Source organism: Acinonyx jubatus, chromosome E1, assembly GCF_027475565.1.
Source record: "Acinonyx jubatus isolate Ajub_Pintada_27869175 chromosome E1, VMU_Ajub_asm_v1.0, whole genome shotgun sequence".
NCBI lineage: Eukaryota > Metazoa > Chordata > Mammalia > Carnivora > Felidae > Acinonyx > Acinonyx jubatus.
In genome coordinates, this window is record NC_069397.1 from 23,172,375 (window position 1) to 23,189,130 (window position 16,756).

At 37.9% G+C, this 16,756-nt stretch overlaps 1 protein-coding gene across 17 annotated transcripts in view; it reads left to right on the forward strand.

Moving 5' to 3' along the window:
- Positions 1-16,756, forward strand: part of SYNRG (synergin gamma) — an 83,919-nt gene that overhangs the window by 44,271 nt on the left and 22,892 nt on the right. For all 17 annotated transcript variants that reach the window (XM_027034326.2, XM_027034329.2, XM_027034332.2 and 14 more), the window contains 3 exons: positions 2,636-2,754; positions 2,957-3,019; positions 6,868-7,815. In XM_027034326.2, coding sequence (XP_026890127.1) covers positions 2,636-2,754; positions 2,957-3,019; positions 6,868-7,815 — 1,130 coding nt within the window. The remainder of the gene's footprint in view (positions 1-2,635; positions 2,755-2,956; positions 3,020-6,867; positions 7,816-16,756) is intronic.

A 16,756-nucleotide genomic window follows, 5' to 3' on the forward strand; every position in this document is an offset into this window, starting at 1 on the left:
TGTGACGTAATCTGTCAAGCATTTTAGAAATAAGAAGTGGCATGATGAAAGTGATCTTGGTACTGTGTGGGATAAATTCAGCTGCCGTAGTAATCCTGTTGTGAGATGATGAGGTGTACTCTGGGTTTAGAGTTAGGCACTGAAAAGTGTGCGTGTGAGAAATTGGTCAGGCTCAGGGTTGAACTGGATGTCAAAGGAGAAAGAGCACTTGAGCCAGCATGAAAGGGGATCTGGAAGTCAGCAATGTCTTTTATTTATCCATCCAGAAAATACTTACTGTGTGCTGGGCACTGGGGAGCTTAGAACAATAAACATCACAGATATGGGGCACTGATAATAAAACAGTTCACAAAGAATTAAGGTGTAGTAGGGGTTTGAGTTGGTTAGTTTCATTTTACTTTTTAAATGGCTGTATTTAGTGTGGTGTCTGTCCAGTCGGATGGGAGCCCGCAAATGCCAGGCAGTGATCTGGTGGAAGCTGGTGATGTGGGGAGGTGAAAGGATTCACCCAAAGATAGTTTACTGAATACACTGCAAGGGAGGGGCAGGCAAGACTGCAAAGGAGAGACCATCTGCCAGGAGGCAGTGGGTGGGGGCCGTTTTTAAAGGGGGAAGAGGAGTAGTTATGGCTGGTGAAGAATGGAATTTGCCCTTTTTGGTAACTGTGCCTGCCTGGTTGTAAGTAACCCATTGGTCCCTTAGGGCCTATAGATAATTTGAGGTGGTCACCCCATGGGCATGTCTATTCAGCCAGGTGGTCGCTGTGGGTCCTTTTGCCTTGATCAAATTTCCATCGCTCATGCCTGTTTTCTAAAATGTCTCTACATTTAGCAGGGTAAGCAACTAAGTAAAAGCATCTACTACAGCCACACGGAGTGGTTGTAAAACAAATGGATTCACTAGAGAAAAAGCAAATACTTTTTTTTTTTTTTGGCCAAATTCTCTTAAGGTTCTTAAATTTTAAAACAGTATGCCTCCTCACTGAGTACCTTTCATTAGTATTAAAGAGTAGAAGTAACAGTTCTCATGTTTGGAATAGATAACTACTTTATATAACTGGCATAAACACTGTCATGGTGATTACGGTTTTTTGGGTTTTTTAAAATAATTTCAGGGAACTAGAATGAATTACTCATTTGTAATATGCATAAAATTACAGTCTGAGTCTGCTTTTTTTTGAGTGGAATTTTATTTTGTTGACTTCCATCAGTATTTCATTACCTTGGAGTTCCTCTTTTTTTTTTTTCCAATTCTGAAAAGAATTTTAAACAATAATAGTCAATTAAATGTCACATTTAGTAGAAGATTTTACCAGTGGGCTTTATAAGACCACAACTAAAGTTGGCTATTCATGAAAAACAAATTGAACTTTGTGATGTTTTTTCTCAAATATTAATTACTTTTATTTATATGTAACATGCTGTTCAATGAGTTGTAGTTTAATTACTTATAAAACTTAAAAATCCACCTATGATGTATGGGCAATGACCTGTTTGTCAAGATCAAATATGTAGCAGCTATTTGGTAGTGATGTGAAATTCTAATATTTGATACACGGAGTCCTAAAGCACTGTGGACCTCCATTAGCATGCCTGTGCAAGAGCTGGGTTTTTTACCTTGCTTGTAGGCTCCTGATAAGACGATTTAAATGACTGTGGAAAGATTTTTGCTTCAGGGCAAAGAACTCAATAGAAATCCATTTCTATAACTTGTGTGTGTGGTATTGAATGACACAAACTAGTGGGGGAAGGTAGTCATTCATATGTAAAGTTGTTCTTCCAGGGAGCTGCCTGGGTGTGATAAGAAGGGAAAAAAAAGGCAATGCTTTTATAGTATGTGTTTAAGCCATCTAAGAATTACCCACACAGATACTACTCATTACACTATTTTTCCATCCAGCGAGAAATATGTCCACAGGCAAAAGTATCTTTATCTAATTTTGAAGTGATTGTTGTTTTGCTACAAAGATAGCTTCTGGAACCGCTGATGTGATCCTTGTAAAAATGTAAATTGTATTAACTCCACCGCTGCTTATCAGATGTGTGAACTTCTGCCAGTAAGCAATGCAATAAGATCAAATAAGAACAATTTGCATCCTGGCTTGAACAACATTTCATAAATAGATTTTTATCTTAACTATTCCACCTCTGCATTCTGAACCCATTTTAAAGAATGATTTGTACTAAGGTTAACATAATTTACTCTAAAATATTGGGTTTACATATTTGGAACAGTTTACTTTTCCAGTGTTACGGACCTTAAGTTAACATTCTAGGAGGTCATCATTCTATGAGAATCTATTTCCAGTGCCATTCCAATTGTTTTTGTGGTTTATAAAGATGATTAGATGGTCAGCATCGGTCTGACCCATCTTGAAATAATCAAGATTTGATTGAAATCTTGAAATAATCAATAATCAATAATCCCTCTCACATGGAAGGTATTTCAATATATTTTCCCAAGAGAAAGAGTTTAAACCTCTGTGGTGAATATATATAGTTTCTGAGTTTTAAGGCAGGGAACCATGAATTTTAATCAGGTACCTACTTGCCATTTTAATTCTAAGCTCCTACTTGATGATAAGGGAAGGATTCAATGTTCTAGTCATTAAGAAATATTTCATTTTCCCTTTTAGTGCCCCTTCTTTGTTGATGCCCCTTCCTGGCACTAAAGCATCAGCTTCGATGGATAAGTATGCTGTGTTTAAAGGAATTGCAGCTGACAAATCCTCTGAAAGTAACATTCCATTTGGAGGTAAAAACACGTTGTCAGTTCACAAACTTATGAATGTAACCTATGAATGTAAACCTTTTTAATGGTGGCCTTTTATGAGAAATGTATAAAATGCTTACACCACTTGTCAAGTATGTGCGGTTAACCCAGTCCGCCTTACTTATTTCCTTGAGTTTTAATCTCAAGTTTCGTATTCTTAATAGACTCTGTCTTTTCATCATAGAGCCTGGTGATAAATACAGTGCTTTCAGAGAACTTGAACAGACAGCAGAGGGTAAAACTTCAGGTAAGTTTTTGATTCCTTAAATGGATAAATTTCAATTTTTAAAAAATTTTATTCATTTATTTTTTAAGTAAACTCTACACCCAACATGGGTCTCAACCTCACGAGCCAGAGATCAAGAGTCATGTGCTCCTCTGACTTAGCCAGCCAGGCGCCCCTCAGTTTTTAATAAAAGATATTTTTGATGATTCTTTCAGGGACATTCCTGAACATGTCTTTATTATATTGTGTGGGTGAGGTTTTTTGGCTTTGTGCCTCTGGAAATTACAAGGAAACAAAATATGGTTCTGTTATTGGAAATTCTTTTCTAAAATTTAGGGCAAACTCCAAATTGAGGCAATTTCTTCTGAAGCTAGTTATGTTCCCTTTCACTGGAAACCTTCAAGCCCGGATAGACTTCTGTATCAAATGGAAGGCTGTGACTGTCCTCAGTTATTTTAATGTTTAACAAGAACTGGAACTGTTGGCAGTGCAGCGATCTGTGGCCTGTGCAGAAGTTTTGCAGCAACCAGTCTTTTCAAGATTTTCAAACGTGGCTATAATTTAATAAGATGAAGTAAGCGGGATTTATAGAAGGGCTTAAAGAGAGTAGAAGGGAATACAGAATGATAGTTTAAGAACCATATGTGTGAAGACCGAAAGTTATGTTTGTGGTTAAATCCTAACCGGATATGTAGGGTTTAAATAATCCATAGGTCAAATCATGTCCTTCAGAGCTTAACTGCGCATGCTACGAAATTTGCATACTCTCATGAGGATTTCTTCCTGGGGACTGTCTTTGTGTACTGAATGCTCAAATTTAGAATATCCTTCACTCATTTGTTGTCACCCTTCTGTCCAAGGGAGGGGATGAGAGGAGATTGTAGGAAAGGTAATGTAGGAGGAAAAGTTCAAGGAAAAAGTGTACTACTTAAATATCTCTAAAAAGGAAAAATCCACCTGTCCTAAAAATATTCATTCCTTGGGAATCCTGGGTGGCTCAGTCGGTTAAATGTCCCACTCTTGATTTCAGCTCAGGTCATGGTCTCACGGTTCATGGGATCAAGCCCCGTGTGGGCTCTATGCAGGTAGCCTGCTTGGGATTCTGCCCCCCTTACCCCCCAACGCCAACCCCACATTTTTCCTGCTCATGCACATGCTCTCGTGTGTGCATGCTCGCTCGCTCTCTCTCTCTCTCTCTCTCAAAAATAAATAAAACACTGAAAAAAAAAATATTCAATCCCTTATAGTTGTCAGGTTCTAGAAGTATTTCCTTCTGTTGCATTCAAGCCTTTAGGATGTAATAACTTTGTTCCTCAGTGCCTATATTAGGCACTAGGAGTACAGAGATAAAACCCTACAGGAACTTTTGGCTTGTTAATCGGTCTTTGACTCCTAGCAGTTCTTTCATCACCTCTTGGACCAAACTGAGTTTGGAGTAAAGAGCATGGTTTACTATCAGAGTTTTTTGTGTAGTGTGGTATTAATGATCATATCATAGGGGTGTTATTCCTGGGAAAAAAGGAAATATCACTAAGCTCTGTCACTTAGTAACCTGCGAAACGCACAGTTCTGAACACAATACTATATGAATTTTTTGTAAATTCTAAGACACCAACACACTTGATGCATTCAGGCCGATGTATTTTTAATGAGAATAAAATAAAATATATTCTCCTAAAATGAACAAAAAGTTGGCACCTCTACTGGAAGTCCTTAAAGTTAAGTCAGGAATGAAAGCACACCAACAAAAATGTCAGCAACAATCTGGGGTTCTGTTACTAAAGTACTATAAAAGCAGCACTAAGGTACTGCTTACATTTTGATGACAAATGTGATCTCTTTTGAAATGTTTTTAGGACGTAAAAAGTGACAAGTAGAGAGGGGAACTTATGAGGATTCAGAAGGATTCAGAGGATTAATGTACCCTCTGATATGCAAGCTTCCAATGACTGCAACTAATTTATTTGCTCCCAAATTCATTTTGCTTTTGAACTTGTAAACCCACCCATTTTATCTCTTTTTGACCCTTTCACCCAGCTTACATTTCTAATGGAAACGTTTACAATTCCTCAGTAAGTTTAGTTTGCTGTGGTGATTTCTTTTTAAAAATAACAAAACAAAACTTGTCAATTTCACAGATATTTCAAAGTAGCACATCAAAAATTTAGACTGACAAAATCGGCTGCTTATGACGTTTTCATTTAGGGAAATGATACAAATATTATCAGTGATATACTTACCTAAAACAGGGTAATTTTTTTTAAGTTTTACATCTGCTTCTCCTGTCAATTTGTGAAATTGACTTTAGTCTTATTAGTGGTATGTCTTAAAAACATAAAATACAGAAATTATGAATGCTATTCCTCTCTTTCTAAAATTTCCCTAATAATATTAAATAGATTTCTCTGTGTTGATAAATTATGCTGGTGAATTAAGCCTCAGATTAAGAGGAAAAATCAGCTTCCATTGTTTCCTATGCTTTTTTCTTATATTAAAGTATTATCGTGTTATAAGCACTAAATATTTAAAGCCTGTTTTATTATAATGACAGTTTTAAGAATCAGATTTTGGTTTGAAGTACACCTTTATGGCTCATATGTCTCTATATCTCATTTTTAGGGACAAATAGAATTTGAAAAATGGACGAAGAATTACAACCTATGTTTTAGAATAGCATTAATATTTTTAAATAATAAGTGATGTTGGTGTAGCTATATTTATATTTGGTTTAGCTCTGATTTTCACTACCTGGTAAAATCTAGTAGATTTTATGGAAGACCTTCAGATACCATTAGAAAAATTGAGATCATCTGCTTCCTAACCTCATACTTAGGAGTGATAACGTCACTCTCATAATAAAGAAAAGAAACTCTGTTTAGAATCATGGATTCAGATTTTTATCAACATCTTAACTGAGTCTATTTAATTGTTTATTAGAAACACATTAGTACCTCTTTTCTCTAAAAAATAATAACAAAACATTTCAGTAACTCCTTTTTCAGAGTAGCACAGTATAAAGTTTAAATACTGTCCCTTGAAATTTTTAATAGTGGAGTTGGTATTTATTCAAATCCTTTTGAATTTTAATAAATAAGAGTAATTACTAGTTGGTACAGTGACATGGCTGATTTCGAGACAAGCCCAAGTGCTCACAGATTTTTTTTCTGTGAGATTCGGCTTATTTGTTATATAGAGAAGCCACTTTAAAATGTGTCCTTAGCTGGAATGAATGCTTTGCAAATAAGTAGATACCTTTTCATAATTTTTCATCAAAGTTAGCTTCAAATTAATGCCTCCACGTACTTGAGCAAGACCACTTAATATCTAACAGTATGCTTGAAGTACCTAGTTGAGCAAGGTGTTTCACATCCTAAATATTAGATGCAGGATTTTTCGTAGTACTTCACTAGAGCACCCATGATACTTTTTTCCTGATTGATCACCATGTAAAACATTTTATCTTTAAAGGATCATCTTAATGTCTCTCTCTTCAGGAACCTCCAGCACCCATTTCTTCTTCTCTTGTGTGCTTGGCCAGCTGGCTATAGTAAGAAAAAAGTCCTGAGAGCAGTGCTTTTGGCCACTTGAAGGGCACTAGGACACGTATCACGTTAAAATGAGTAAACGAAACTGACATGGTTAGGTGCTCTCGGTTTGATTTTTATTTATTTTGGTATCACTAGCCTTTGGCATGGAAACAGATGTGTAGTGTCCAAAGAGCTGTTTTGGTAGGGTGTAAGCTGTGGTTGAATAATGTCAAGCTAGTGAGGGGCAGGTCTTTAAAAGTATGCTTGTAATTTAATATGCTGTGCATCATGTGGTGTTCAGCTCAGCATTCTTATTTATTTTGCCGTGTTTTTCTCTTTCAGGAGAAAACTTTGCAGAATTCAGATCTGCGAGCACTGATGACGGTTTCACCGATTTTAAAACTGCTGATAGTCTATCACCACTAGAGCCACCAACAAAAGACCAAACTTTTCCAGCATCCTTCCCCTCAGGAGCTGTACAACAGAAACAACAAACACAAGTGAAGAATCCTCTGAACTTAGCAGACCTTGATATGTTTTCCTCAGTTAACTGCAGCAGCGAGAAACCATTATCTTTTTCAGCTGCTTTTAGTGCATCCAAATCTGTTTCCACACGGCCACAGCCAACAGGATCTGCTGCAGCTACGACAGCACTGGCATCAACTAAGATGTCTAGTTTGGCTGATGATTTTGGAGAATTCAACCTTTTTGGGGAATATTCTAGTCCAGCATCTGTTGGGGAACAGGATGACTTTGCAGATTTTATGGCTTTCAGTAATAGCTCTGTTTCATCTGAGCAAAAGGCAGATGATAAATATGACGCCCTTAAAGAGGAAGCTAGTCCTGTTCCTCTAAGTGGCAGCTCGAGCAGCACAGTGAAGAGTGGACAAAACTCCGCTGCCACGTCCACCAAATACGATGTCTTCAAACAACTTTCTCTGGAAGGATCTGGACTGGGTATTGAAGAACTGAAGGATAATACCCCTTCAGGAAAAAGTGATGATGATTTTGCTGACTTCCACTCTAGTAAATTTTCTTCCATGAACTCAGACAAATCTCTGGGTGAGAAATCAGTGGCTTTCAGACACACCAAAGAAGACTCTGCTTCAGTGAAGTCCTTGGATCTCCCTTCCATTGGTGGCAGCAGTGTTGGCAAGGAGGACTCTGAAGATGCACTCTCTGTTCAGTTTGACATGAAACTGGCTGATGTGGGAGGAGATCTTAAGCATGTCATGTCTGATAGCTCTTTGGATTTACCAACAGTTAGTGGCCAGCATCCTCCTGCTGCAGGTGAGGAATTGGTGAGACTACTCTGGTAATGGTGATGTAGATTTCAAAGATGGTTCGGTGGGTGTTGACTTATAGTAGAGTAAGGCTCTGGCTCTTAACCTTAATGGATTTCTAATAACCTCTTCATTGCCAGTCCCATTGAAGCAGTGTTTAAATTAGATTCTGTGGGTACTTGGATATATGGATCCCATGAGTACTCTGGAACTTAGACTGGATAGCTAAAATGTTTTTATTTTCAAACTCTAACCCCAACTTGGTGTTAGAGGCACATAAAAATCCACTGCTAAATGAACCCTACATCACCAGGAATTTTATAAAGACTTTTGCAGTGTGGGTACTGTTCCTCCATTTCTGTGAGTGAGGTCAGTGTTTTCCTCTCCTTTTCTCTTCTCTTGGGTCTGTTTGGCAGCGGTCAATATAGTATTCTGTTTGGCTGACAGAACTGATTCTTGTTAGGCCAAGTCTTAGTAAAAATTAGTTTAGCCAGTCGTACTGTGGTTTTGCCACATCCCCACAAGAGAGGATGGAAAGAGCTTGTGTGTGGATGTCCTGTGTGCCAGGGTCTGGCAAGGAGGAGGGCATGAGTCGTTAGTGGAGTTCAGGTACGGTTTTCAGCGTTAACTCTATTACTGAAAGTATTAAATTGTAACACATCTGTAGATGGTAGAATAGGGTAACTACTCACTTTCTCATAAAATGTTTGAAAACATCCTATAAGGGAGCCCTCTTTAAATTCTGTATGGATTTACATGTAGCAGTTTATTCTCTAGTCCAACTTCCTGACATAAAATCTAGATTCCCAAGTGTCCTCGTTTTTATTTTGTTTTGTTATTTGCTATGTTATATAGAAAGATAAACCCATTTTGTGGCCTTTAATAATGAGAACTATCTCAGTATTACTGTATTATTCTAGAAAACGTATTATGCATATGAAGGGTTTGTTGTTTTTCTAACTAGAGAGGGACATGTAAGACACTTCCAAGTTTACAGATTCCAGCAGAAATGTTAAAGAGTATTACGGCTTTTGCATAGATCACATTGGTAAGTCAGAAAACAAAATCGCCTCCATCCTTTGGCTATTGAAATGTTGGAGGTATCCTTAAACGGGATGCCGAATCGAGAGCAGGTGTTCAGAGACCGTGCGTGTCTCCCGTGGCGGCTTGCTGAGGCTTTGTCTAAGGGCGGTGGGCTGTCTGCGGGGCTCCTTGTGCCCCTGACTGTTGACTTCCTTTTTTTGTACTTTTCCTCAGACGTTTTCCTATTTTTTTGCTGCTCTTTGTTTGATAGGGTGATTTTGTTTCTCTTTTTTGTACAAGCTGCTTGAGCCACCGTGGTTGGTTGCAGAGTGCTCTGTTTTTTTGAACAATATTTGATTTTTATTTAAAAATCTCATAACATGTATACTAGCCTTCTGGACTCTCAAGTTACTAATTAGAAGCTATTTTTCTGAAAGTGAATCTATATTCTTTCATAGTGCCAAGCTAGATGTCTTTATGAGATGAGTCTAATCAGGTTTGTGATGTCTTTCTTTTTCCTTCTTTTAAAATTTTTCCATTTTATTTGGGGAGGGGAGATTTTTTGACTGAGCTTGTTCTGATTGACCTGTTAAAATAATCTTCTGTGCACATGTTCTTTTATGTATGTTTGGAACATTCCCAGCTTGGAACCTGTAATGTTCAAGCCAAGTCTCTTCAGTTTGAGGATATCCTTAAAAGCAGATTGTTTCCTCTTTTTGATCTGTAAACCTCCTGTCAGAAAGAGCAGTATCCCTTTAGAGCGGTTGTCACAAGGGGTTGATGTCTGACCAATGGGCTATATTGTTGTTGGACAAAACTGCTGCATAAATGTACTGTAGAAGGTAAATGGCAGGGACTTCTTCAACGCAGTTTGGTTTTTCTTTATCCTCACATTGACTGCAGTATCTCATGCTCTCTTGGTCTGAGGGTTAAAGATAACTTCTCATTGGAGAAATAAAAAGTGGGCTAATGAAAAGAGAATAAAACCTAGCAAATTGCTATCTCTGGACCTTAGTGTTGTTGAGAAACCCTAACTTAACTCTGAAAGGGATACTGTCTCTTTTAACTCTTACAATTATTCTTTGTATGGAAGGTAGATAATACTAATAATAACATTGCCTGATTTCTCTGCGTATTATTACATTTAACCCTTTGGGCCCTTGCTGCAATATAATTTCATCTAGGCTGCTTTATCCCCACCACTAAATTTAATCTGGCCCCAAAGCATCTTGATGTGCAGTCATTACAATCATCTGGTTTTGTTGGCAGCAAGAGCTTACCCTCATTTGTGACACTCTCAAAGGGTTAGTGAGACTTCTGTAGCTCCCTACCTACCTGTAAAGTAGCTCTTCTTTGACATTGAAAATCGTTGTATTTTAATCAGCGCCTTATTATCAGTATTTTTTTCTTTTTGGCTGCTTTTCTGATGTCTTTTTTTCAATTTAGACATTTTCTGTGTGAATGTGCCTTTTCGAACTTGCTTTGGTATATTCCTCTGCAAATACTGATCTGCATGCTTATTCTGATGACTTCTTTTCCAGCTCTTCTGTACCACTCTCTTTTGTGATCTGTAAGTCCTATGTTAATAAATAATTCTTTGGCATATTTTGAAAGTGTGGGGATGTGTGTAATTTGTACTTTTTCAGGATTAGACCAAAGAAATACCTGGTCCATATCAAGTGTAAAACAATAGCACTTCCTGTGATTAAAGGGTTTTCCCTTTTGTCTCTTCAAATACCTTTCTTCTAAGAAAGTATTGGTTTAGCCCTTTCCCCTAATAATCCCATTGATATAAATTTTTAACATGGCACTGGATTAAAACATAACTTTAAATGTTTAAAAAATAATGTAAACCTTACACACTGTGTAATAGGGAAAAGTTACTCCTTTCTTCTAGTGAGAAAATGGGAGTCGATTTTATTGCTTAGTAAACCTCACAGAGCCCACCACCACGAGGAGTTGCACTGTGAAGAGGGGCAGGTGAGGGACAGATCTAATAGTTGAGTGTTGGGGACAGGGGATACATCTGTTAATAACTAGATGTCTGTAAATTTAAAATAAATCATGAAATGGTGTTGAGATGGGCTTCTGAGCACAGTACATGCAAACTGAATTTCAATTGATAATCTTTGTGATGGAGAGTGTTCAGTGTTAACATCAGGAAGTCTTCAGGTCTGAATTCAGTGTGGGTCTGAAATAGGTGCTCACCCTCTACTTGTAGAGCCTGTTATCTTTCCAACTTCAGAATGTATTATAAAGCTCACAGTCCATAAAGCAAGTTCTTAAAACGATTTTAGGATATCTTCAAAGCAAGCTTTAAATCACTTTCATTTTTTGAGAAAATAATTCTAGAAAGATGCACAAAAGTTAGCAATAAGAGAATGCTAAGTTTGGAAAATATTTTTTCTATCTTAGAGAATATTAATAGCAAAAAACCTTAGGAATACTATTGTTTTTTAGATCATAAACCCAAGACCAATAAAAACCTTGGAAAAAAGGATTGTTTCCATGGTTTCCATTTTTTTCTTATATTTTGAAATTTTAGTTCTTTTTTTAAGAATTTGAGGCAGAAAGAAATTAAACCATTGAAAATGAGGATTTTGAAGAGGATTCCAGAGAGATCACTTACAGTATCTGCAATAGGCCATTTGGGAAAGAAAAAAGTTGCATGTTGGGGGTTACATTAATTCAAAGAGGGGTACCCAGGTGGCTCAGTCAGTTAAACGTCCGACTTTAGCTCGGGTCACGATCTCACAGTTCGTGAGTTCGAGCCCTGCATCGGGCTCTGTGCTGACAGCTCCGAGCCTGGAACCTGCTTCAGATTCTTTGTCTCCCTGTCTCTCTGCCCCTCCCCTTCTCATGCTCTGTCTCTCTCACTCTCTCTGTCTCTCAAAAATAAACATATTTAAAAAAATTTTTTTAAAGTAATGTTTAGATTAATGCAAAGAAAAGCTGAATCTGCCATTCAAACTACTGTGTTTTCCAGAAATTAATGCTTTAGAAAGTTGGATAATACTTGGTTTCAGAAACCTTGTGTAAATTATATTACATTTTAATTATGATGTATGCTGCTAACTAATTTGGAAGAAAGAGATCTTGGTGTAGCCTCCATCTAGTGATAATACCAACTGCCCTTTATTTAGAATTTTCTAGCGCTGTGTATGAGACTAATCTTGTGGTGGCTTTGGCTAAGAAATTGCTTTGTCAATGGAATTATCTAATGCTAAATTGGTCCATCTGGGACTGCTTTATTTTGTCCTTTCTGCATTTATCTGAGCAGGCTGAACTGTGTGTAAAACATAATCATGTTCATAAACTGAACAGTTAATTTTTCTAGAGTAACATTACTTTTCGGGAGGAAGTCTTAATAATATGGTAATATAAACTTGCAACAAAGACTTGAAGAACTCTATGCTACAGGTTCAAGCAAACAAACAAATACTGTTGTGTTTATTCCTATGCCAAGTAAAGTAATCCAGTTACTGCTGATGTCACACATCAGTGCCTGAGCAAATGTACAAGTGTATTCATATTCTACATTCACTCTGTTGTTCACATTAAAATCTCTATGGATTTTTAAAAGTAGCAAATGAACAGGAAGGGGATGCTGGCAGTATTGAAGAAGCTGGGCTAAATCCAAAAATAATTCAAAGAATCATTATTTTTATTTATTATTTATTTTTAGTCTTTTTAAAAAAAATTTTTAATGTTTATTTTTGAGAGAGAGACAGAGTACGAGTGGGGGAGGAGCAGAGAGAGAGGGAGACACAGAATCTGAAGTAGGCTCCAGGTTCTGAGCTGTCAGCACAGAGCCCAAAATGGGGCTCGAACCCATGAACCGTGAGATCATGACCTGAGTGGAAGTTGGACGCTTAACCGACTGAGCCACCCAGGCACCCCAATTTAAAAAAGAAAAAAAAAAAGTTTGGGAAAGAGAGAGTACAAGTGGGGGAGGGGCAGAAAAAGAGAGAATCCCACGCAGGCTCTGCACTGATAGTGCAGGGCCCAAACTCATGAACCGGGAGATCATGACCTGAGCCCAGACCAAGAGTTAGACACTTAATCGACTGAGCCACCCAGGTGCCCCAGAATCAAATTATGTTTAAAGAGCTGCTTCTAGCTTTGTTTTTCCATCAGTTGAACTCTTTTGATAAGTTGTTTTGGAAAATGTTGGCCCAGTGGCTTTGAGAGCATGATAAGATTATGTGCATAAGAGGGTCTTCTGGGTGCTGCTCTCTCCCTTGCATGGCCAAAAGGCCCTAAATGTAATTGCCATCTTCTGTGCTCATTTGGTGAGATTGTTAATGGTGACCATGAGCAGTCCTGCTGTACATACAGTTGATCCTTGAACAACATGGGCGTTAGGGACATTGACCCCCAGTGCAGTCCAGAATCCACATACAACTTTTGACTAATAGCCTACCATTGACCAGAAGCCTTACCGTATAAAGTTGGTTAACACATGTATTGTATTATATATTGTATTCCAATAAAGTAAGCTAGCAAAAAGAGTTATTAATTAAATCACAAGGACAAGAAAATACATTTACAGTACTAAACTGTATTTATTTTTAAAGATCCATGTATAAGTGGACCTATGCAATTCAAACCCATGTTGTTCAAGGGTCAGCTGTATGTCCTGACACCATTCCTTAGCCTTCCAGCCCCCTCTGACTTAAAATACCCACAGAGTAACTGCTTTTCTTTATTGAACTTAAAGCACTGACAGGAACCTGAAGGTGCTTACAGATAGCATGGGTATCATTTAAACCCTGGATGTATGTGAGTCGGTACAAATCAAGAATGGGAGGTGTCTGTGCAAATTAGAAAACACTAGAAGGCAATCATACAGCAGCCTTTTGTAGCCTGTCATACTTAACACTGTGATCACTTTCCTCTTTTCTTCAATAACTCTCAGAGTATTTGAGACTTACAGGACACAACCCAGGTTTTATAGTTAATAGAGAATGTAAAGGCAGGATAGGGCCAGGGGTAGAAAGAAGTTGAAATGTACACATATTTCATGGTTTGCGTTGGTAAGTGAAGTTTGGATTAAATCAGCATTGGAAATTAAAAGATATTTCTTCCTCAGTCCAATGTAAATTTTTATTGCTATATAAAACACTGGAGAATAGTGGATTTTGCACATGTATCCTTTCTTCTTTTTCTAAACCCCCATCTCAAAAGCCAGTAACATAATCATCTGGGCATATGCTTACGGCTTTAGAAAAGGTCCATGGGAATTGGTATGGCCTTTGTGTCTTGTGGCAGCTCACATTCTTTGTTCCAAGAAATACCTTGTTTTTGTGTTCAACATCCGTTCAGAAGGGATTTGAATAGAGGTTATGGAAAAGACTGATAGGGTTACTTGCCAGCATAAGCAAGAAATCCATGTCTTGATTTAAGATCCATGATGGAAAGGAGCTAGCATAGTTTATCCCTTTGGCCTCTGTAATAGGACATTCCTGGTTGCAAACAAATATCTGTATTACAGCACACAATTTGGCCTATTATCCGTGTGCAATAGCAGTTCGACCTAGCACAGCCTAAGTAAGAGTTCTCCTGTAGACTCGTTTTATTGCAGCCCTTCTGCTTTCTTTTTCCTTTTTCTTTTGCAATTTTCAAACTTCAGCTATCGAATGGAAGACCCAGCAATAGAAACTTCAGTGATTACAAAGTGTGGGTTATTCCATATCATTTTTGTAGACAGGGCTTCCATCACTTATGTTGTAGTTCTCCCAGAATCTTTAATATTTTGAAGACTGTCATACAATAATACATGTAATTTGCTTAGAAAATGTAAAACAGTTATCATGGGCAATGAGAAATTTCCTTGGCTTACCCTACCCTCAGTGAATTGATTTACCACAGTTTTCTTAGAAAATGGTTTACTAATATTCACCATGCCAGGAAATACTACTCAGTTTAATATTATTTATAGATACTAAGACTTAGGAATACCACGTTCTCATATTCCTTATGTAATTCAGTTTTAGTATTTCCTTATGCGTTCAAATGAATTGCACTTCAGTACATTTTTTTTACATAACAATGGCCAATAAATAAGCAAAAGTAAACTTTTAAAATCAGCCTTGATTTTGGTATCCAGCTTGATCAGCTGGATTTTGGTATATCTTATATATTTACACTTCATTTTTTTTATATATAATTTTTTTTTATATAATTCATTTTTTAAAAATCTTTCGTTTGGTCATTTCTGTGAGTTGCTCTAAAAGGCAAAATGTTATGTCTCTCATTTTTAATAAAAATAAGATTTGTTGAAGATCTGTAGTATTATAAAAATATTTAAAAGCTCTTCAGCTAAGGTAATCCCTTATTGCTCATAATGCCTTTTACCTCATTATATTGCAATCATTTCTGGTTGTTTTTTTAACCCTTTTTTTCTTACTGCATAAGTGCACAAAAGGGTCTTTTTATTACCATAGCAACTGGATTGTGGTTTTCGAACTAGAGCCTAACTTTCTAATAAATTTACCTTCAGTCTTTGGGAAAATTGCTACCCTTTTAGGAGGTGAGATTCTTAAAGCAGTTCATAATACAGCTTCCCCAAAAAGCTTTCTGGTAGGGTCCAATAATAAAAATATCTGTATTCTGAGACATTTTTCTGAACGCACACGTTGAAGACCACTCTCGTGTGTCACTGCGTCTGCCCCTTGATTGAAGTTTCCCTCACTGGAGTCAGGGCACCTTCTGATCCCTTTAAATAGTAGTAGCTGGGGGTGGGAGGCACGAAACGCTACAGCCACAGCCGGAGATTAAGAAAGCATTTTGCCTGAAGCCTTGTTTTATTCATTCTAAACTGTACAGTTTTCACCTGAATCTTTGTCTCCCTCTTGTTCAATAAGCCAAATTTGAAAGGGTACCATTTGCACCACAGAGGTTTAAAATATACTGTTCTATGAAAGCTGGTACCCGCTTTTGGCTGGTTCGCCTTTTGTGTAATCTAGGGTTTTCCACTGTTATTATTCATTTAGTACCCTTTTCCTACTTGAGTTTAAAGCGAGAGAGGTTTGGTTTATACTGTCAGGAGAGCCATGGACATGGCAGGAGCCCCTTAACCCTCAGAGGAAAAAAAGAGAAAATGACCGAGTGTGGTTCACCTGTTGACTTAGTTCGGAACACCTGGATCACCAAACTCGTGAGCATTTGCCTTGTAAAGTACACTTGTGGCCGTCAGAGAGAGGGAGTCTGCCTTTTGCCCTCCGGCCTCGTAGACAGCCACCAGGATGAAACTCAGCCCGCCAACCAGGCTGCATAGACCGCGCTGCTGAAACCGGGGCGCTCCGCACAAGCGGCTTTCGGCCTCAGCTGGGTGTGCTTTTTGAAAATGGGCAAGAAACTTTCCCTTGTCAGACCATTAAAGTGATGAGTTGGCCCTTCATTTGCACTCTGAGATAACTCCATCGTAGACCCTAAAGCCGCACCTAAATGTCAAATGGAGGCCCGGGGCAACTATGCTGTACAGATGTTGCTATTATGTACTGCTCACCGGGCATCAAGCGGGGCGGCCCTTTCCACACATTACTGGGGAGTCGACACAACACAGGCCCTTCCGTGAGCAAGACAAGGTTAAGAAACGTTAAATAACTTGCCTAGTGTCACACAAGTGGTAGGTGGCAGCACTAGAGCCGAACCCTGATGTGTCTAAATCAAAAACCTACATTTTTTCTGGTGTTTTATACTACCTCTCAGGTGATCTAAACGTGTATTAAGAATGCTTTGTGAAATGAGTCTTCTGCCCCAGCGTTTTTTCCTTCTTTTTCTTCTTTCTTTTCTTTCTTTTTTTTTTTTTTTTTTTAATGAGGGGCTGATACATAGTTGAAGGAGAAACAGGAGCCCACCAGGACCCAGACCTTTGATTCTATTTTTTAGAGGCTAAAGTAGATTAGGTTGATTTTTCTTTC